The sequence below is a fragment of the Lissotriton helveticus genome, chromosome 7, assembly GCF_964261635.1.
Source record: "Lissotriton helveticus chromosome 7, aLisHel1.1, whole genome shotgun sequence".
Classification (NCBI taxonomy): Eukaryota; Metazoa; Chordata; class Amphibia; order Caudata; family Salamandridae; genus Lissotriton; species Lissotriton helveticus.
The window spans coordinates 562,724,600-562,748,646 of record NC_136068.1 but is presented as its reverse complement, the minus strand read 5'-3'; the positions used below and the strand labels follow the sequence as shown (position 1 = coordinate 562,748,646).

The window sequence follows — 24,047 nt, the reverse complement described above, 5'->3', positions numbered from 1 at the left end:
GATGTGGTGGTGGATGTGGTGGTGGATGTGGATGCGGTGGTGGTGGTGGATGTGGTGGTGGATGTGGTGGATGTGGTGGTGGATGTGGTGGTGGATGTGGTTGTGGTGATGTGGTGGTGGATGTGGTGGTGGATGTGGTGGATGTGGTGGTGGATGTGGTGGTTGTGGATGTGGTGGGTGTGGATGTGGTGGTGCTGGGTGCGGTGGTGGTGGTGGATCTGGTAGTGGTGGATGTGGATGTGGTGGTGGATGTGGATGTGGTGGTGGATGTGGATGTGGTGGTGGTGGATGTGGATGTGGTGTTGGATGTGGTGGTGGATGTGGAGGTGGATGTGGAGGTGGATGTGGTGGATGTGGTGGCGGTGGTGGATGATGTGGTGGTGGATGTGGTGGTGGTGGATGTGGATGTGGTGGTGGTGGATGTGGTGGTGGTGGATGTAGTGGATGTGGTGGTGGATGTGTTGGTGGATTAAAATATATATTTTTCAATAAATGATACTCAATTCGGGGATACATTCGTACATACTTAATCAAAACACTGAAATATGTTGAAAAATAAAGGTTTCCATTGTAAAGTCTTTATCACTTGTTTTCAAAACATTTACTGCCGGATTTGCATATGGCTCGGCACATACTCTGCTCTAAGAGCCAATCCAGATCTCTGCTTTTGCCACTGAACTAATTGAATTGCATGATAACCTTACGCATTGAATTTGCTGGGTAAGCAGGATAAAACATGAACAACAACCTGCGTAGAAATACAAACTAAAAATATGTTTGCATTTGTTGGAGCAAATGTTACGCAAAACTGTCAGAGTATCTTGACATAGACACTAAGAGGGCAGAATGTATTAATGAAGCACATTTGTTAGGAAACAATGATGAGCAAACACTCTTAGTTTGGATGTGGTTCACTGAGATTTTAAGCACAAGTCCTCAAGAGCCATCAAATCAATTAGACTGGAAGTGCTGATAAACTAGCTATGCTTGGAATTCGTTTTACATATGCCGGGTGGAAAAAATAAATTAGCGGCGGTTCTGTTCTAGCTTTTATCGTATTGCTGTACAGCAAACTACGCCATAGAAAATATTATTGTGTGGGTGTTTTTTTCATAAGAAATAATAATTATCGACACAAATAAAATAGATATTTACAGTTTTCTATATTAAAATAGGTGTCCCTGATGTTTTTTATAAGAGTATACTCCCTCAGGCTTCATTTAAAAAATAAATAGTATTCTCGCAACCCGCCCCCATATCTAGATCGAAGAACTGTTTAACCGGCTTCTGCTGTCCTGGATGAATGAAAGTGAGCTACAAAACACGGACTGGATTCTACTTGAACCGCACACAGCAAAGCTCCACTTGCATCATCCAAATTCGACGAAGGCTGGATCCGGTGTCCTGCATCCCGGGGAACTCACAGCTCAACCGGCAAAGGCAAGACACTTCGTTTAGCAGGCCTTAAAGAGAAAGGCCGAGCACTCGGATTGCAGTTTTCGCTTACCTTACAACAACTGCGAGGGCAGGGAAATCTTCGCGAGAGCGCGTGCTGCAGTCCGTCCAGAGCTCGCACCGCCGGCCTGCGACCAGGAAGTCAGGCAGGCCAGCGCGACAACCGGAAACAGGAAGTAGGAGGGCGGGAGCCTACCCCGCCTCCCACGGAAGAGCCGCGATTGTTTGGAGCAGCGGAGCAGGCAGGAGCCTACCCTGCGCCCCGGTGCCGAAGGAGGGAGGAAGAGTCCTGCTGCCGGACCCTGCAGCTGCCGATGAGGAGAGCCAGCCGCCGGACCCTGCAGCTGCCGATGAGGACAGCCAGCCGCCGCACCAAGGAAGCCGGTGAGTGGGGCTTCGCCTTGTTGCTGAGCTGTGAGGGCGGGGGGCATGTGTGTGCGCGCGCGTGCGGCGGCGGGGGGCTGTGTATGTATGTGAGCGTGCGTGCGCGTGTGTATGTGTCTTGGAGTGCGTGTGTGTGTGACTGTGGGGGGGAGGGGGTGTGTGTGAGCGAGTGTCTGTCTGTGTATATGCGCGGGGTGTGAGCGTGCATGCGCGTGCGTATGTGTCTTGGAGTGCGTGTGTGTGTGACTGTGGGGGGGGAGGGGGTGTGTGTGAGCGAGTGTCTGTCTGTGTATATGCGCGCGCATGTGCACGGCGCGGCGCGGGACGGAACGTGCGCGTTCCCGCACACAAATCCGGCTTTCAAACTCGTAACACCCTCTTGTCCTTCCTTCCCCCGTGACAGGCAACATTAGGTCTCCAGCTGGACGCATCCTTTGGATGCTAACTCCAGCTCGACCTAAAAACGGGATATGCATCTCAATTTCTAACATTATATTTAATGCAGATTCTTGCTGCCAGCCTCTCCTCAAAAACAAAACACCATGATAGAGGATATACAAAATAACCTACAAATCATGAATGTAAACATCTATTCCATATAAAAATAAAGAAGGAAACGAATCTGGAAATACAGAGAACAGTTCCTAAAATACAACAAATGTTGAGGAAATAGATGTATAAGACGACGTTTCGGTCTGTTATGGCAGATTTGTCTGTCAGACCATCTTCAGGACGTAAAGTTGATTGTTTTAAAAGTCCCTTCAGAACGGTCCAATATTCAATTGGGACCAAGCGAATCAGAATATTAGAGACAAATGAGCTCCTATGGATATATTAACTCTAACAGAAGACTAATTATTTCAGTCTGATTTGAATGTAAAAAGGGCGTCAATCAATGCACAATCTTTGACTATGTATTCGAAACTATAGTCTCCAACCAAATTATATAGTTTGAAGACACCTCACTGTAGGATCAAGTAAGTATTGGGTGTGTCGCAGTCTCTATGCTGTTCCTGAAACGAGACGCGCTTGAGACTGCGACACACCCAATACTTACTTGATCCTACAGTGAGGTGTCTTCAAACTATATAAAATATAATTTTTTATTCTATTTACATTAAAAATTGTGTACTTTTGAAAGAAATATATTCCTGTGCTTATAAAGGTTCTTTCTTTTAACGTTGATGTTTGGAATAACCTCATTTATGTATTGATTGTTCAAGGGTTCTCCACCATTTGCGGTTGAACACACAAGCGATTTCTTCTATAAAACATTCGAGTGAGAATAGCTAAAAAATCCCTTGTAGGCACCTTTTACTTATTTATCTAACTGCCCAAGCCTCCAAGGGTATATTGGGTTCCCCACTTTCTTGTTATAGCCTCTACTCAAGACAACATTTTCACACATAGTGCAGGTAAAACGATTTAAAAACATAATTAGACCACCTTCAGAACCAGGACACTGAAAATACCATCCGCAAATACAATGTCAGAAATGTAGAGAGGAACGAAGAACGGGAAACAGCAATTTGCAGGGCAGGAGCACGGGAGACTTATCTTGTAGGACTCAAATCACGGGCAGGCGTAAATGATCCATTGAATGATGTCATTCTATTCTCCTGAATTTATGCCGCACATGGCTACTTAGAAGGGCCTCTAAGCTATCAAGATGTAACCTTGCGGAGACTCAAGCTTGTGACCGTTAGATCACAGTACTGTCCATGGTGAGCGTTTACCTCACTAAACCATCTTTTCTACTCAATCAGTTAACCTCACATTTAGAAAGTAATTTAGGCCAATTTAAGGTTTCCTTATCTCACTGAAGGAGCACAGGAGATATGAAAAGGCGGAACCAGGAGACAGGAAGGGACGAGGATGGAGCTGCCACAGCACATTAATATCTCAATGGCCGATGTTTTTGTGGGAGTTATTACATTGGCACTAAGAGGTAAGATAGGGAGGGGTGAAGCAGCATAGGAGATGTGAGATGCAGGAGGGAATAATGTAAGAAGGGGATAGAATCCAGGCTTTGATAGAGGGACATTGGATAAAGCCAGAGAGTGTACTCGCGAGGCGGGAGAATGTTCACTAGTCTCTAAACTGCCACCTCCCTCCCTATCTTCCACTGTCAGTTCTCTCATGCAGCCTCACCTTCAGCTGAAAAGGGACTTGTGCAGTGCAACTCATTTCCCTATGATCTCAGGTTTCAAGGAGGGAAGAGAAGTCAGGGTGAGTAAAGGAATTCTCCACTGGGTGCAATATGCTTAGTCCTAGCAAGTGTCTAACCATGAGTGGTCTAACCTATGTTTTACAGATTCACAATTTCACCCGAAGCGATCTGACTAGCTGCTCGTGTGATGCCACTGTGCTCTTAGGGCAGCAAAGAACAACGTTTGCGTGTTAGGATGCTTGGGGGATTACGGGTGCAGTAGCCCACCTGTCAACCCCATGATTTCTTGGGGGAAAAGCCCGTGGGCAACAATTAATTGATTCTTAACAGAGGCTGGTTTTGGGTCGAATGCATCTTGGACTGTTAGGGAAGTTCTAGACAATAAACGAGGGAGTGAACAAGTGCCATAATGTGAAGCATTTTTGCGAAATAAGTAAAATTGAGGCACCCACACACTCCCCCATCATCACATTACACACCATCATAGACTCACTCTGAATTATCCAACTGACATTCTCACTACACTCACTCTGCCCATCTAACTACACTCTGTATTTCAAACGACAAATTCTAAATATGTACGTAAACTGATCTACGCACTCCTCAACCTGTGACCACACTTGGACATGTGAACTGGGAGGAGAGTGTCTTTCCTGCACCTACACTGCATTACAGCAGACTGAACTGCAGCCTTCCATTCTGTACATTGAAAAAATAAGATGGGGAAATGGTGAACTATACGTCTTTCTGAAAGCCGCCGTGCTGGAACAACCCTGAACTCCAGATTTAAGAAGGAAAGACAGCAAGGGATGACAAGACATGAAATACAGGGTTACGCACAAGCACCTCCTCCAGTACCACCCCACGGTTGCATTGGTGCCTTCATCCCAGACATTCCCCTCCACAGGCACTGTCAGGGGTGCAGCTAGACTCCAGTGGAGAGGTCTCGTATCCCTGGTCATTGTGTAGACGCCATGACATGCTCACAGCATCTCCCCGGTTACACCATGTGTCACGTCTTATCGGGTCCAGCCCAGGGACCCCACTTATGTACCCCATCCTTTACCCTTAATAAGACTCCCACGCATACGGCTGGGTGTAATGTTCTGCTCTATAATAACAAGATTAAAGATGGAGCTTGTTGTGCCTCTGCGAGGCTCTGCTGACCTTACCCAGGAAGGTAGCTCGACTGCAGGTGGTCTCTGAATACTGAAGAGCGCCTTGAAACTTTACTCATTCCCACATCACTCATGATTCCGACAAACTCGCCCCCGCAGGCTAGGGTGACCAACCGTCCGTAAATTTCACGGACAGTCTGTAATTTTGGCCGTCTGTCCGTTGTCCGTGAAAGATTCTTTAACGGACGCCATTTGTCCGTCATTTTAACAGGGCACCGGTTGCCTCACCCTAAAGCCGGGACAACTTGCCGCCACCTCCCTTCTTCACTCCGATGCTGCACCAAAGCTACTCAAACACTCAGCAGCAATGGAGAGGCACAGCGGGATGGCGACCCTCACACCTCCAGCCCTTGATGACCTGTTAAGAGGTGCTTCGAAGGTGACTGAGAGGGAGGGGCTGCAGGTTCAGGAGCAGCGACATCTATTCACATGTAAACAGCCCTGAATGCGTCATGTCTCTGCTATTTAGAGGGGGGCTCACACATTCCATTTCTACCCAGGGCCCAAACATCCGAGACTCGGCCAGATTACACCCCTGATTACACCGAATTACTGTCACTAAATTGTAAGCAAACCTCGGTTCTTCAAACATGCAGTCTATAATGTAATACAATAAAGAAATGGCACAATTGCACCCACACTGATTAACAAAGTATGGAGGACAATCAGTTCAATCAGTTCTCTTAGAGTATCTCCGGTAAGTACTGTACATCACAGTGGGGGATGGCATTTTGTACAGAGAGCCTGTCTTCTCGTTGTCTTGTGCAGGAGGGGGCGAGGAGCCCAAGATGAAACTAGAATACTGCATGCCCACCCCTGTGCCCACCCTGGTGGATCCTGTTACCTCTCCTGTGATGGCTCCTGCCCTCCCCTCAGTGATTGCCCCTGTCCCCCCATGTTGTGGCTCCAGTCTACCCCCGCCTGTGATGGCTCTTGTCCCCCCCTGTGGTGGATCCTGTCTCCGCCCTGGGTGGCTTCTGTCCCAGTCCTGGAACGGCTCCTGCAGCGAGGGTGGAGTTCTTGATGGGCCTCTTCTCAAAAGGGCTCAGCTCAAAATTAATATGGAAAGGTGGGCGAGTAAGTAAGTGAAGGGATGGGTGAATGGCTGGATGAATTAGTGAAAGGGTGAATGGATGAATGAAAGATTGAATAAATGGATAATGAGAGAGGATGGATGGATTGATAAGTGAGGGGAAGGATGGAGAGAAAATGTAAATAGCTGGATGTATGGGTGGAAGGGTAGCTGGATGATGGATGAGGGGAAGGATGATGGATGAGGAGAAGGATGGATGGATAGATGGATGGATGGGGGGGATGGATGGATGGATGAGGGGAAGGATAAATGGATGGGATGGATGGATGGATGGGTGAGGGGAAGGATGGATGATGGATGGAAGGAAGGATGGATGAGGGGAAGGATGGATGGATGAGGGGAAGGATGGATGAGGGGAAGGACGGATGGATGGATGAGGGGAAGGATGGATGGATGAGGGGAAGGATGGATGGATGAGAGGATGGATGGATGAGGGGAAGGATGGATGGATGGATGAGAGGATGGATGGATGAGGGGATGGATGGAGGGGATGGATGGAGGGGAAGGAAGGATACATGGGTGGGATGGGTGGATGGGTGAGGGGAAGGATGGATGATGGATGAAAGGAAGGATGGGTGAGGGGAAGGATGGATGGATGAGGGGAAGGATGGATGGATGAGGGGAAGGAAGGATGGATAAGGGGAGGAAGGATAGATGGATGAGGGAAAGGATGGATGGATGAGGGGATGGATGGATGGATGAGGGGATGGATGGATGGGATGAAGAGTGGATGGGTAAGTGTACAGATGGATAGGGTGAAATGGTGGATGGATGGATGGATAATGGAGAGTGAAAGGATGGATGAGGGGATGGATGAAGGGATGGATGAGTGAAATGATAGATGGAAGGATACATGATGGATAGGTTTGCAAATGGTTGAATATGTTTGGAAATGGCTGGGCTTACTTATATACTATTGCGCGACCTCTGATGTGTCTGTAAAACGTACCTATTGTCCTGAAGTTTTGTCCTGAATTTTTACCTCCTGTCCTGAATTTGTGTCCTGAATTTTGACCCTTTGTCCTGAATTTTTACACTCACCGTCCTGAATTTGCACCAATGCCAGTTGGTCACCCTACCGCAGGCTCCACCATTCATCCAGACTCTGCTCAAGCATCACTAATGACGTCATCCTTCCTTCCATGTACTTTTTACCTCCCAGCTTCTCGAGAACAGTAGATTTGACAGTGTTGGTTAACATCTTATGGTGGACTACTTTCTAAGCACACTGTGCGCGACACTCCTCCCAGTGCGCGCTTTATCTCTACCGCAAGAATGGCACCGCCGTGGAGCAGCCTTCAGGCACTACCAAAAACACAAGGAGAGCTCTAGGAACAAAATGCTCGCGGAATTGGGGTATGAGGTTTGTAGCCATTTTCTCCCTACCTACGATGAGGTAGTACTGTACAATTATTCGGAATGTCAACTGGAAAAGTGTTGAATTAATAAAAAGATTAATTTTAAAAAATGGTCACGGAACATCCCTGCACCATCCCTACAAGCTCACAAAGCATCACATACAAGGCAAATCTGTTGAATTACAACAGAAACTCTGCCTTGACCAAACTCCTGCGTTTCAACATGGCGACTGGCAACGAACGGCAAGGCAAATGCTTGCCTCCCGGAAGGGGCCAGTTGCCCAACAAAGCAATGGCAGCAGGATTGCACTTGGGGGAAAAGCCCTGCGGAGGGTTAAAGAGAACCACGTTCAGCAAGCGTGGTCGCAGCCGTGCAGCGAGCCTGTGAGGAGGCCCTGGCGGGTCTAGGGAGGCAGCTTCTACCGCTGACAGATCTGCACCGGCTGTGGACCTACCCTGCCACGCCACCGAGGCCCAAACAAAGTCAAAGGCACAGACAGGGTAACCACCCGTGAAATGACACGGCCGTGCACTGAACGCACGAGTGCTCACAAGGCAGGCCTCAAGCCGTCTACAGCCAAGAGAATGGATTCTGGTTAACAATTAACATTTTCCTGATGTTTGCAAATCACAAAGTGTTAATTTAGTATTTTCTGAATGTTAATATCATTTGACGGACAATACCCACAGTAACAGATTTGCAGAATATATTACCAGTTACTTACTCAGAATTTTATACCGGCGATTCTCTTCCAGTTAATAAGGACTCCATTACACACATTTAATACTTAAGGAGCATGTGACAAGTGGTTTGCTTTATTGCATACTTTGGAGTATTTGGCAGCCACAGAGAGCGCACGAGACGGTATTGGGGGTCACATGCCATGTACACATCTGCTATTAACACTCAGAATTAAGTAGAGGTAATTAAAATAATGCACTACTGCGGTAAGACATTACACTTGGAAGCGAAGAAGCTCTTGGACCGTACCGCGCGCCTTTTCTGTCTCTTATTTTAATTTTATCAGACCAGCTCACAGCCAGGCTTGCTCATGGAGAAGATGGTTCTGTGTTAAGTAACACTTAAGTGGTAACGGTGAGTGCACACTAGGGACATTGGACATTTCAGTACTTTCACCAGGGCTTTAAGTGGAATTTTACAAAAGTGTGCATGGGGGCGGGACCAGCTTTTGCAGGTATAGGCGCAGCTTTAACACCATAAACTAACATTCTGTGATTCCCATAGTGTGCCACCAAACAGGTATTTTGGTGTCTTAATGAGCTTTCTGTTATTCTATCCAGATATGCTAACACAGCCACCGACGTGCACCCAATACCAGCCTGCACTGTGGCTTTGTCAATGGACATCTGTATGCGATCTGGAGAGAAGCCAAGCATTGGATAGATATATAATCAGAACACCTTTTACGCCCCCAGTCACAGGCACTGTGAGAAACTCGCACTGTCTCGAGCCTTAACACCAGAGCTCTCTCATGGCTGTTAGAAACACCTAGAAACAACTCTGTTGAAGCCTGCACTCAAGAGAAATAATCTTAACGGAAAAAAATATATATATATACAAAAACACTACCCTGGGAATACTCTCAGTAAAACGTGAAATATAAACGGTAAATAAATCACGGACATGGATTACTTGAACATTTACCACATGAAGGGCCCCAATACGAGATCAGGTGAAAGGCCATCCAACAGCTCGTCGGTGGCGTTCCACCCGATATCTGAGGCATTGGTCCGACCGATGCCTGAGGGGGAGTGGGGTAGGGGAGGAATCGGCTCCGCTTCCAACCAGGCTAAAAAAAACATCGGGTGGATCGTAATCCCCAAAATGGAGGCGGTGCCTGCTCAGGTCAAACGAGAAACAGGATTGCTTTGGTTTCTAATGTAGATGGCATAGGCTGGCTCATCAATATAAGGTATAGGTAATACTGCTTCACATGTCCGTGCTTTCTGACCTGAATCAGATAATTTATTGTACAATTATATAAAATCGGTACAATCATAACATTTCTATAACAAAGTATACTGAATTGTATTCAGAATTAGAAGAAAGAATAAAAAGTTAGTGTCCATTGGCTCATATGGTGGCTTGCTTTGCTTATAAGACTTCATAGCATGCAAAAACAAAGTACGAGGCAGATGTGATTTAGAAACCTAGTGGCATCGATCAATGAAGGCTTGGGTTAAAAGGATAGTGGCACAGTTCTTTCAAAAAAAATGTCAGGACCAACACGATATTGTGATCGTCAGACTTGTATGATTACTCAAGGATTGGGGCCCTGTTGGCACAGTATCTGTGATTAGTCCTTCCTCCACTCCAGAGATAACTTCCAATTTTAAAACATTCCATCTTTAGGAATTTCACGAAGCGACAGGTCATGCTTATGTCCTTAGAATTAAAACACGCCCCTATTGCTGCCCTACTGATCAGAGATATGCATACATTGGAATACTGGTCGAGTAACCTAAAAATCCAAGCATAAAATTTAATTTTTAACTAACTGGCGTCGCCAACCCCCACTAGGAACCCTTTTGGAAGCAGATGATTCTAGTCAAATAGGGACAGTAGGTTTAAACAAGCTAGCAACAAAACAAACAAGCAAACAAATCCCGCCGCCCCCCCCCCCCGGCCCTCACTTACCTACCTCCGGCCACAGAAACGCTGTGACGCACACCTCAAGTCGGCCTGGAGCGCGCCTCGGCAGAGACGCGGGAGGACAGGAGCGTGACGCGCGTGAACGTGCACGTTGACGTTCCCGCGCGTTCACGGACCTGAATCGGCTCGTGCACAGGTCTAGAGCTGCTCGTTCACAGCTCTCACTCCCTTGGCAGGGAGGAAGGTGGCTATAGTCGAGCTGGCGGGAGCGCTTCGCGCTCCAACGCCAGCTCGACCTAAAAAAGCAGTTAGGTCGAGCTCAGGGAGAACCAGAGGCTGACTTCAACCTCCTTTCAAAGTTTCTCTGTATGTTCAACAATTAACAGCTGTGACCCTTCCCGTGGCTGTAATTGTTGGACATTCACAACAAGAGATGTGAAACAAAGGCTTCGGAGCTGTGGAGGGGGATTCAATCCCATCTATCTTCTGGGAGACCTCTGTTTTTAATTAGGACACGTTACCCTCATGGGTGGAATATTCTAAAAGTCTAATAGCCCGCCATGGAGGGCTATACCAGCCATTAAAGCCCCACTCTCTTGTTATAGGCCCAAGCGGAATGCTGGAGCAGGATTTTAATGGGTGGTACAGCTGCTACAGCAGGCTGTAAGGCTATAACATCATCCTAAATGTACATAAATTCCATTATACAACAAATGTAGGAGTTACATAATGATCTAGGCAGAGCACATCTCTGTGAAAGGTAAAATATAAATAACAAACACATTTTGAGTAATTATTTCTCAGATGTCCTTAGCTGTATCTGTACAAGAACAAAGGTGCCTCCTGGTCCACAGACTGCTCACAGTAGGTGAATATAGTACACAAAAAGTACAGCTCAGAAATACTAAATCACCTCACATGCTCAAATCCGCTAGAGTTCAGGCTAGAGTTCGAGCTAACCTCACAGCAATTGCTATTAAAAACCACGTTCTAGCTTATTGCCTGAAAGCCAAGCAGGCACAGGAGCGCACGATGAAAAATTCCGTGTGGAAATTAATAAGCAATCCAGCAACAAACTGGCATAAGTTTTTAACTCACTCTTTGGAGACTTCAGAAGCACACATAATCTGGACAAGTGGGCTTCTGGTACCTTTGGTGGCTACGCTGCTGATGAAGCAAGCTAGGTTAATATCAGTAGACCGGGATATACAAGTGGTGAAAAATCTGGTGTCTGGCCACGATGTTCTACGAGCCGCGGTCTCTTACACCATATCTTTCCCTGTCCCTCAATCTCACCATGAAACGCCAGTTAATGGGCCTGCACTTTGGCTTAGTGCTGCTGAAGTTCTACTGGTATGGGCAGAGGAACCTGGAGGAGAAGGAAAGGCAATGTCGTTTTTGTGCAAAGGGAGAGGAATCATTGACCAATTTGCTATGTATCTGCGAGGAGCTTAACCCGCTAAGGACGTTTTGGCTTTGACCACTATGGCAGATCTTGAACATCCGGACCTGTTGAGGAGCCATGGAGGTGTGTTTGAGAAGGGCATCTGTACAATTGGCTGCCTGCTTTGTGAAATTTATGAAGACTGCAGTATCACTGCTGTGTGCTTGACAAACACAAGAGACTGTTCTCGGCGCAGAACCCTCCATAGCGCATAATGCCTAACCAGCCACTGATGAAACAATTGATTCATTAACCCCCTTTCCGACATGCAGATCAAAAGAAAGACAAATGATATTTTGGAGGTTGGAAAGAAACAGCTCACCTATTACTGACTTTTGCCAAAAATATTTGTTTTTAACATATTACTGGTTTTGTTATCGCTTTTGTTAATGATTTATTTATGTGCTTTGCCCTATTTTTACTGCAGCAGCGTTTAACTTGAAAGGGTTTTACATTGTAATGATTTTAAGTAATCGTGCAATCAATAAATAAAACCTGAATCTGCACTCACTCAAAGATTGCTCGTTATTCATATTCATCGTATTTTGCCTTTCAAAAAATATTATGTGTCTAACAATGGAGTTTATATATAGATTTGTGACGGTAATATAAGATAACGAGCCAAAGCAAGTGTGTAAATTCTGTGGTACTTCTGGTTCAGAAAGCATTGGGGCATTTCAATCTAACAACTGACCTGAAAAATGTGAACAAGTTTATAATGACAAACAACTGAAGGGGGGAGTTTAATAATTAGAAATTAATGCTTAATTCAGATGTGTTTAAGTTAGCATACTGGCCTCAGTCAAAGGCAAGGCCAAAGACACCTTACAATGCCATCCATTTAGAAAAAATGTGGACTTTTGTTTTATAGTGAATTTGCCTTTCCATGTGCATGTTTCTGTGCTTTTCCACTTTAGAGAAAAAAAGTAAAATAGAAGCTCTCATCACATTATCTGTGTGAAGATAAAATACATATGTATTAACGTGCCTTCCTCTTGGGGAAGCTGTGCCCCAGGATGTTTTTGTCTCTGAACAATTCCAAGGTCTTTTGCTTGACACTTACATGATCCAATCATTTGTTTAAAACAATTATTGTATCAGTTTGTTATGAAATGCACAGTCACCTCCTCTTGTTTTTTTATTAATATTTTGTTAATTAATATGCAGCAAAGGGGGTGTTCCAAAAATGTTTTTTTAATGCATGATGTGTATGCAAACAGTGATTGGTATTTTCATATGCAATAATATTAGCCCAGCCCTATAAATTTTATTTCACACCATGTCGAGTGCTTAAAAACCTATAACATGTGCCCTTTTTGCGATGTATGTCAGACTTTTCCTGGCCTTTTTTGAGAGAGCAGGTTCTATGCTAGCCCGTTTACTCACTTTACAGCAAGACTTTTCCGGTCTTTCTAACTTTGCAGACTGCACTAGTCTGTTATTAGATTTAAACTTCGAGCTTTTTGCGCATTCTTTGGAGGCAGACGCTATATCAGTGTTCTTGCTGAACTATACTCGGTTCTGGCTGTTTACTTACTTTGGAGATACAACTTATGTTGATTCTTATGCATTATTTGAATTTGACTGATTATGCTGATTTGACAATCGTTCTGCCTTCTGTAATGATCCTACTTTTCAAATTAACCTTAATGGATTTGACTTAGAATTCTTGTCTTGTGAAGGTTTTATTAATTGGTACTAGGGCGAAGTCTACGAAGAATCACTATATCTTATGAAGGCGCAGAAGCCCTGTTCTTGATCACTATACTTCTAATTATTTAATTAGAGTGTCAACACAACCATAACAGATCCCTGGGCATTACTCTCCTCCACATATACCTCATATCCTTGTCAGACCTTCTGATCATAGGTTTAGGGCTATTGTAGGAGAGATTTTCTTCCCAGAGAAAGGGAATCCAGACCTCAAGCCTAGCTTAACAGGCTGTTGTTAAAAGTGAGCTCCTCATTCAAAGAGTGGCTTCAAGTGCTGGGTGACATCTGAAAAAATAGTTTGGGTCCCTTTATGATTAACTGTGAGCTCCACATTAGGATTCAGAGATCTTTGTTGGTTTGATTTGTTCTGCATGTATTATGTCTGGTCATTGTGCCACACTATGTCCAGATGTTATCTCCCTTGCCTGTCACCTCCTTCAGTAATGGAAAATAGGATGTTAGGGACTTGAGATCCCGATTCCTGCTGTAAAAGACTTTCAAGGAACATTGTATTTTATTGACAGTGTCTTCCTGGTAACCACACAAGAGATTTTACTCATTGCCTCCTGAATCCCTTTATCATCATAGTAGAGCCAGTGGAAAGGCAGGATGGGGGGATAAGTACTAAGCCCGGATGGATATTGAGAGGTGATTACCTTCAGAACAAGCAAACTTGTCCAATTAGAAGAAACTATCTGCTGCACATGCCTTGGAAGCAATTGCTACTTCCAGAGTAGGAGTGAAAGGAAAAAATAATATGGTAACAAAATCAGAGAGGGATAGATTCACGTTTTACCTATCAACTCTGGCCTTCCACATTGGCTCCTGAACAGACAATAATCCCCTCTCTTGAATGGTGGTGCACATTCAAGAGGTGGACAAGACAAGGGCGTGGCGAGTAAGCATTCTTCCTGCTTTTTCAAAAATTCCATATGGGGCTAGACATTTATGCTGGTCTTCTTTTTGCAAGGTCAAGGAAAAAAGGGCCCTGCTGGCCTTCTTTCCTTGGAAATCGATGAGTGGATCTTTTTTTCAGACAGCCTCAACACCCTTGTTCCTAAGTTCCTGTTCAGGTACCGGGGCTCTCTATTGTTCTCACTAGTCTGATCGACCTCTGTATACCTTTGCTATATTTACACTCATTCCCAAGTTCCTAGTAAGGTTTCAAAGCCAAAGGGTATTGTTGATGGCGGAGGACGCATTTTGGGCCAGGATATGCTGATTTACACAGTTAAACCATGTGACCTCTTCAGTGTGGACATCTACACTCTCTAATGTCAGCAACTGAGACTGTCAGGATTATGGTTAGACCTGGCCGAAGAGCGTGATCTTCTATTTTGCTTTATCATATAACCACCATGGCCTACCTTCCATTTCTGATATAAGATTGAAAAGATTAGGCCACAGATTGGGGAGAGTTTAGTCACTCTCGATTTCCTTCAAGAGGTTTTTGACATAGGGATAGTGCTGTTCACTTTAAGGGGAGATTAAAAAAGACTTCAGTGAGCCGGAGAGGAAGGGGCGGGAGTAGCTACCCTTGGATGATTGGGAACGACATGCTGAGAGGGTTTCTCCCTCAGTTTTGGCATCCCAGGAGGACTATCCACATTTAGATCAATTTAAATCACCCTGCCTCAATTCTTCATTGGGATCTTTGATAATCAAATTTTGGGTTTGTTAGAAACATCATGAAATCATCCTCTTGTGCCTTAAGTGTGTAACCTGCTTGTATTTTTCTGGCCTACTGTATGGCAGATAGGTTTTTGCCTCCCTTACGGAGACAGCCTAGCAAATGGCTACAAGGGGTATGGCCACTTAATGCCTGAGGTAGGAGCAGTTTTCCTTTCGGATACATGCAGGGCAGGAAAAATGATACTAATGCTCCTAAGCTTAGAAGATTAACTTTTTGCCCAACAGAGCCAAGAGTTCCCAGGTAAGTCCAACTTTTTAGCATCCATTACTTTTAGATCAATGGAAATTGGACAAACAAGCAGTACGAATAAAAGCACTAGAATTTTTACAAATTGACTATTTTTCATTTTCTATTTACGAATGTCACAACATAACATCATGATGGATATTTAACATTAGACTGTTCTTCATCCCCTAAATCAAACTTTAAGAAAGGCTAAACACACAAGAATTGCAGGAGACTCTACAGAAAATATCTCTTAAGGCTCATTATCTCATGGGTCTTGCTCCTTCCTGTGCTCTTTGTAGTACAGCATTTTTTAAACAAATGTCCTGCTTCAGGCAGTATACCAAGAGTTTTATTGCATTCTTACCTTGTTCAAAAACACAAATGAAACGTACTTTCCAGAGAGGAATTCATAGGGCACCTTGTTTGAACTATATACATATATATAAATATATATATATATATATATATATATGTATAAGTAGCATGTTTTAGATGGTACTGATGCCCAAAACAGTCAAAGACTTGAGCCCTATTATTACATCCTCTGTATTATGAATGTAAGACTCAGGGATTTAGACTTGTTTCGGATATTAATATCCATAAACTCAAAAACAAATATATTACATTGCAAATACATAGGACATCAGGAACTTTTTGCTTTCTGTATAGTTTTCAGAGTGATTCCTAGTTCCTATTATCTCCCTCAACAATTGTCACTAGCGGGCCTCTTAGCAGCTTCCTGACATGATAACCTGTGTCCCACCCTAGATCATTCCAACCTCCTTTTAAAACAGCACCTATGGGCAGTGATTTAATTGCCATATATTATTTATCACATTCATCATCAAATCTTACCCAAGTTGTTGACTGGTATGCCAAACATAAAGCTATTTACAATTATTTAGGATGGATTTAAAAAACATACTTTCTATTCATCCTGAAAGAAAATGAATTTGTTAAGGTATAAAATATGAATATGTAGACAGTGTGACCTTACCCAGGGAGATCAAGGCTTGGTGAATTTCCTTCATCACATTCATGTAAAGGTCCTTCTGCCAGTCATGCAGAAGCTTCCACTCCTCTTTGGAGAAATAGGCAGAAGCATCATGGGAGATAATTTGTGCCTGGGACAGAAGGTATTAGAAAGATTACAGAGGAAGTCCAAAGCCTAAAATATACATATGTCTTTAAAATGTTTTGTATAGCACCTCACGCTATCCATACGAGGCTTCAGTGCACAGAATTAATTTGTATTAATTTTTTATAAATTACTCAAAAACAATAGAACACTAAACTACATAAATGTGCATTTTACTCAAGCTTTTACATGATGATTCAAAACACATGTAATGCATCTTAACAGTAGGCGTACATGTGGGATTTCGAGTAATAATATACAGTCCAAAAGGTACTGGATAGAATAAAACGTGCATCTGTAAATTGCATAACTTTTAATCTTCTACAGAACTAAATTAGTTATGGGGCCAAGAGCGAATGATCAGTGAAGGATATTCTAGAAGTGAAAAGCAGGGCACAAAATACCCAATTCTGCTTCAGTTCTCCACAAACAAGGACAAGCATTTGCAAGGCAACAGGTCTCGCATTTGCGAGAGTTTGAGCTATTGGAATTATAAATGACAATGCTTTTATTTATGTGTTTTGAAAATGTGCAAGCGGTGCTAATAGTCCTTGCTTACGAGAAGCAATACTGGCAGTAACTGCGCCTCTTTTACTGCCAGCCTTGCTTCTATAAGTACAAAGTGCGTATTTACACACTGTTTGCAAAACACATAAATAAAAGGCGTTGTCATTTACAATGCCAATAGCTCAAACTCTCGAGATCTATTGCATTGCAAATGCTTGTTAGTTGTGATTCCACAGGTTGACCTGGAATTTACCCTTTATGTAAAAATGTGTCAGGTGCACTTTTGGCAGTCTTTGATGCTTGCATCCTCTGTGTTTCTAGTTTAAGGCAAGACAGTGCTTGGGGCTGTAGTCAATATGGAAACTCACTTGGTATGCTGTAAACAATTGCAAGGCAGACATCTGGGTTTCCCTTGGCAGACTTGGTTAGCTAATGACAAAGCAGTGACGGTGGCACTTGAAGACGGACAGAGTCCGTTCCTTCCAGCCCTAGAACAATCCCGTTTTGCTCTGTATTACATCAACAAATCTTTAATATTGCCTCAACTACTTTAATTCTTTCTTGCACCAATGCTTCACGACCTTCAGAAGCCTTGCAGACTGCTAAAAGCACAGCCCACCCACCAGAGGTTAAGGTGTGCAATAAAGAACTGCTTTACACTGGTTCGGTGGGAATAAATAAATATGAGATGTATTTGGTTCTTTGAAAGTGAGAAGAGTCAACGGTGTCATGTGTAACGTCCTTGTTTTTTCCAGTGCTCGTGTGTCCACTGCGCCCTGGGCTCTCTGATTTTCTGTGAGAAAAGAAGCTTACCCATAAGACTACCCTCAGTACTTTTCACAAATGTGGAGAAACATTTTTAAACAAAGTAGGTAAACTGCACCCCAAAGGAAAGAAAAACTAGTGGGACACTTTCTTAGCAGCAGGCAGTTTAACCCTCTGCGCTGGCTTAGGATGAGTCAAACTTTCCACTACAGAAACCTCCGGTCTGTTTCTAGGAAGCCGATTAATGACGGGGCTTCTCTTTACATTTTAATTGATGTCTGGAAGTTGCTGGGGGGCAGGAACGAAACTGAAAGCACAGCGGGAGCGCACAAGACACCGTGAGCGTGCACATCGGCTGTCCCGCCGCAAGCTGGGGATCGCCAGAGAAGACATGCCGTCTATACGCGCTGGGGCTCAGAGTCTGAATCCGAGGCCGAAGTGTCCTTGAGCGGCCGCCTGGGCAGAGAGGTACACCGAGCACCCCGTGAGCTCTGGGGACACGCTGCAAGGCATCGCACTGAAGTATGGCGTAACAGTTAGGAATGCGGGGAGGGAGTAGCTGTATGGAGGGGGCGTCAGGGGCTGAAAGGTTCTGCCGCGATGCCTTCGTCCTGGCGGGGGAAGGAAACAAAGTCTGTAGTCTTGGAAGAATATGGTGGGGGTCGCCAGTTGGCGCAGGGCTGGCTGACACTGGAGGCGGTGCAGGGACAGCTGGGGATTGGAGAGGAGCGACCCGGTGAGATACGCAGGAGGATATGTGGCAGTAGGAGGAAGCGCTCGCCTGTGTGTAGAGTCTGTTTACGAGCAAGAGCGAGATGGAAGGGAGAGAGTGTTTATAAAATATGAGATTTTGCATGATTAACCTGGTAAGAGAAGATGTAAATTTTCCGTCACCCCTGTTCACGTGTTTTTTGAGAGTTGTCCGCAAGCCATACCTTCACTCTAAGCACAGAAGTAGGCGCCTGCTTTGGGCTGGGGGGGACGACGACTACTTACTGCACAATGATTGGGAATCACTTAAGTCGGTGCCTAAATGTGCCATGGGGTACTTCTGAGTACACACTCAATCGGAGCATACAAATGCTTTTTGAAGCATTTCAAAAATTGCAACGACAATGAAGTCTAAATCCGTTTTCCAAGCAAATTTATTTAAACACCACTTTTTAAAAAAAAAACTAAGCACTACCTTTTTCAGCCATAAAACAAAATAACCCCACGAATCCTATTGTACATGAAGAATGTGTCTACGAGTGGCCGTTTTGAAAACAAGGGAGTTTAGCATTGCTCTTTACGAAGGCTGCATGACATAAGCAGCGCTTGTAAAGGAATAAAAAAACGGGTGGAAAGCAATGTTAATAAAAACAAAAGCTGGGCGCTTGTAACAGAATAATAAAAAAAAAAACGTGAAGCAGCAACAGGAGGAAAGTGATGGACAGAAAAGCAATGGGTGGAAAGCAACGTTAAGCCAATAGTCCGGGCTTGTTGTAGGTGTAATGTTATTTGTTGTGTAATATATCTGGATGAATGGACAGAAGCAGCAAAATACCAGTCAGGCGGCACACTATGCAAAGCACACATTTTTAGCTTATGTTTTAAGCCACGCCCTTTATTACAGCGGTCACGCCCCTATGAGAGACTACAGTTTTTTTAATCTCACTTAAAAAGAGGGGTAGGGCTGGGCCAAGGTCAGTGAAATGTGATGCCTCGGATAGGTGGAACGAACTGGAGGCTGGTTAACCGCATGTGAAGCCGCTACCTCTGAAAAGTGGGTAAAGAAACGGGCAGTGTTAGTCAGGCCAGGCCGCCCTTTGCAATGTGGATAGGCCAGTTTAGGGCTGGAGCAGTGCCACTTACTGTGGGCTCCCTTGGGGTATTGGAATACACTAAAACATAGGTGTTGCTTTACAAGCACTCTCACACCAGATTCGCTGATGCAAAATAAACAAGCAAAAGCGCGTTGCTCACTGGGGCTTGAGGACATCCCGAACTGAGCGCGCGTGCACATTACCAAAGTGAAACTGCGAGAGGTTTGCGATGACGGAAGGTGGACAGGAGATGTGCACATCGAGTGTCTGTACGTGTGCACATCTCCTCAGTAAAAAAGACGCCGAACACGTTTGGAATCGAGTCAACTAATGAGCAACAGCACTTATTCGATTTCCTGCGCTGTCATCATCGGGTCAATCGTTTACAGTGATGTTAATAAATGTTTTATTTGAAACAAACCCTACCTCTTTTTGTCCACCTTGTTCCTTCGCCTCGTAAGTACACGGGGACTGCAGCCGCAGAAGCCCCCCGCCTCGAGCACATTGGGAGGATGCCGGCAGGGACCGAGTGCAAGCGGAGTTCCTCCTGCGTGAGAAACAGCGCTTCTCCTCAGCCGTGCACAAAGCGCCGACCAGCCGGCAACAACTCAGGCCGATGGTGATGTCCAGCCGAGCACGCGGTGGGAGCGCTCGAAATTTAAGAGACTCTGTGCGCAACCAACTCAGGCCGATGGGGCTGTCCAGGCAAGCGCGCGGTGGGTGGGACCGCTTGAAAGTTTAGAGTTGCCTGCGTGTGCTCATCTGCTGTCTGGGGGAAAGCTCCAGGCACAAGGTGAAAGAAAGACCGTGCACGTGCCCGTGTGCTGTCCTGGAGCAAGCGGATACAAACGCTGTGAGCATGCACATCGCCAGTCTGAGGAAGTGCACATCTCCTGTCCCCTTCCAAAGTCAAGTCGGCGACAATAGAACTCGCTAGCGAGCAGCTTCGCTGCGTCGCTAGGCGAGACCTAAAAAACCTGTCAAAAAGATATTTGCCTTCTAGGTACTGAAGTGCCACCTGCCAGGGCTCTCTGCACATAGCTCATGATAAATAGCACATGTCTTTAATGGTGGCCAGTGAAGACGTACATTAAAGGTAAGATGTGCTTAATGTTCTTGCTTCCATAATTACAAGGGCTGCAGAACGAAGGCAAACCTTTAAGGGGATGTGAGAAATTTTGAATGGAACTGTAAGGAGAACCACGCCCTGAACAACCGAATAAAACAGGCCCTGAGGAAGGATGTCCTTAATTTTTCTCAACACGTGGAGCTTGAAGTGGGCTCTTTTGGTCATTTGGCTCCAGTGTCTACTGAAAGTAAGATGATAATCTTAAAAAGAACTGCCCTATCTAGCAGATACAACAATTGTATTTGTGACCTGATTAAAAGGCGATGGAAACCAATGATTCTACACTTGAAATATGTTTTGGGGTAAAAAAAGAAAATACTTTGTGCTCGATTTAGAGTTTAGCAGACAGGGTGCTCTGCCACAAGTTGCAGAATACTCCGCCTGCCAAATCGCCAGCCTGCTCTTCCAAGTACAGTTGTATGGACCATCATCTTTCTGACTGTGATGCCCTCCCTGGCTTTGCCATCAGAAAGCATACTCCACCCGCCCCATTTAGAGCTGACAATCAGATGCATTTCTTTTTCTGCCCATCACTGCCACAAAAATCCTAGAAGTCTCAAACTCAAAGAAATAACATCCCACACCCTGTGAGCGCCTTCCCAAGGTGTCGGGGTCATTTGTTTTTTGTTTTTGCAAGAATAAAAAAAGGTTTGGTACGAAGCCACCTGTTTGGCAGTAGCCTTTCACCAAACTTACAGTACCTACTGAGAAACCGCCATGATGGAGGTTCCTCTGAAGGCACTGCTATACCAGAGGTGATCTCAAAATATAGCAGTCTTAGGTAGTGTTGAAAGTTAGGCTGAAACCGTCAACATTATCGGCGCCCTCTTGCTCTCCTTGAACCTTTTGTGCGCGTAAAACAGCCGCCATTTTGAACACCATGGCTTCCCTGCTCTCGCCGAGAGCCAGCGCGCCCCTCTCCCCCTCCTAGCTTCGCTGGCATCCCCCGCATGCTGACAACCCCCCTGCCTGCACCTGCCTTGAAATCATAAACCCCTCTTCAGCGCTGCTCTGCCCCAGGCCCTCGTCCTGTTCCCAGCGCAACACCTCCCTTCTTCCCATTCATGATCCCCGGCCCTTTGATGCAAACCCCCTTTCTTCCGTGTGCCCGTTTGTCTTCCTCGTTCCCAGGCCGACACCCAGCTCTGCCGATACTGTTCCTTGCCCCTCCCCGTACAATAAAAAGCTTCCTCCATCAAGGGATCCCCGGGTTGATCAAAGCCCCCCCCCGCCCTACGAGATCCGATCGAACCCCGCACACTCCGTGAATCGGCGGAATATCCAGCTGCGCGATGATCATCACCTGTTGTGAACGGGGCGGGGACTTCCACTGTAACCTTGTGTGGGAACGGGCCTGAAAGGGGGGGATCTGAGGATGTCTTTCTGTACATCAAAGTATCGACGAGAATATGTTACATGCAATAAAAAGATAAACTTGTGTATAAGAGGCCAGGCCTCAGGGATGCAGTTAGAGCACCTCAGAACGATACCTGCTGTCCGTTTTGCTGTGTTCTCCTCCGGAGAGAATAAAAAACCTTGTTTCCTGCCTTCCAGTCTCCAGCGCCTGCCTCTTCAATAGTTTAACTTCTTTATGGGTTCAGGAGGCGACACCGCCGGGCAATACTTAAGGATCTTATATTCTGGTTGGTAGTGTCACCCTTTTTAACAATTGGCGTCCCAAGCGTGGGGCCCATCAGCGACCCGTGGATCCAGTGGGAGAGGTCCTGACGACAGAGTGAACGACTGCAACGATCGGGAACGCGTCTGTCCGATAGACCCTCGTCTGACAGCCGATCATCCGAACTTCACTGGTTCCGAACAGACCTCTCTCGAGTGATCTACGGTCCTGACTGGGAACCATCAGGAGTGCCGCGAGGATAACGGAGAAGAGAGGACGATCGGGCGCTGGATTCGGAAGACAAGAAACTGTCCATGCGGTCCGGGTAAGGTCGTGTAAACACGACAAGTTGCGAACTGATTGCTTGATTGCTTGATTGTTTTAAAAAATACTAGTATTGCTCCTTTTTATTTATTTGGAGATTCACTGTCTGCAAACGGAGAAACAACGGGCTCTCTCTTTGCAAGCAGTGGAGGATAGGTAGGGCAGTAGCCGTGCTTATTTTTTCTCCCCCACTCAATAATTACTTGAAACTGAACTGTTGTTCGCAAAACTATTGTTTCCTGGAGATTCTCTGTCTGCAAACAGGGAAGAGACCACCCTTTTTGCAGATAGTGAAAAGGGTAGGTAACGCAGATCTTTGCGGACCTACTCATTCTTCCCATTGAATATTTATTGGTCTTTTTGTTATTTTGATCCATGAGGTATTCACTGCCTGCAAACAACGTAGAATAGAAATATTCTGTCCAGTCTTTGCACCTAGTGATAAGATAGGCAGTGCTGACTTTTTAGTCCCTCGTTACGAGCCGTCATGTCTGTCTTCTCCCCACTGATTAGTAGCCTGTTTAGCCCGGACCGCTTATTAGAGATGGACCACCCAGCCCCACTGGAAGGCACCCCTAATAAGGACATGTTCATGAAGCATGGATTGACCGCTATAGCCTATAGTAAACTATGGCATAAATATACGAAAAAGGGTCAAGAAAGTCAGTGGCCCCTGATAGGATCCTTCGATGATGATAAAATAAAAACGCTAGAAACTGCCCTGGGTAAAAACAAGACAACACCCACTATGCTCGACAGTTTCGGCATGTGGCGAAAAGAAACTGAACAACGTAAAAAGAAAACTGAGAGTAGGTTGGAAAAAGAGCTGCGAAAAGCAGCCCACCTAGCTGCCCAGAAACTAGAAAAAGAGATAAAGGAAAGAGAGAAAGCTAAACAGAAACTAGAAATGGAAACACCAAGCCAGTGTCCGGTTAGAACTCCCTCCATGCTCTACCCTGATTTACCCTCGAAACAACGAGCCAACGAGGATCTGCTGTTAGGTCCTCCTATCATCTACATGCCCCCTCCATATGCCCCTTCCCAACCCTTGGCGCAGCACGCGCCACCCCCAGGTACAAACGAAGGTACCGCCACAGCTTCGGCCCCAATGGCCTCTGTGCCGGCCGAACCCCTTGTATTAAAAACCGCATCAACAACAACGTTAGACGACCATGAGACCCGAGGGGCTGGTCCTGCAAGAACAAGCAGGCTAAGCAAAGATGAGCGAGCGGGGATCGACAAAATAGCAAGGACACTGGTAGAAAGGAAGGATGATGAAGAGTACATCACAGATATGTTCAGCTCGTATACAGGGAGTCACAGACGACATTTTACCGTACGACTGTGTTATCATGTCTTGAATGCATACGAGGACCGATATCGAGAAAACGGTCCCGAGAGCCTAACGACTCTGTACCGGAAGGTCGATAT

At 45.4% G+C, this 24,047-nt stretch overlaps 1 protein-coding gene across 2 annotated transcripts in view; it reads right to left on the bottom strand.

Moving 5' to 3' along the window:
• LOC144768747 (uncharacterized) overlaps positions 1-24,047 on the bottom strand; it is a 221,637-nt gene that overhangs the window by 172,883 nt on the left and 24,707 nt on the right. For both annotated transcript variants that reach the window (XM_078652635.1, XM_078652636.1), the window contains exon 2: positions 16,328-16,454. In XM_078652635.1, the coding sequence (XP_078508761.1) occupies positions 16,328-16,454 (127 nt within the window). The remainder of the gene's footprint in view (positions 1-16,327; positions 16,455-24,047) is intronic.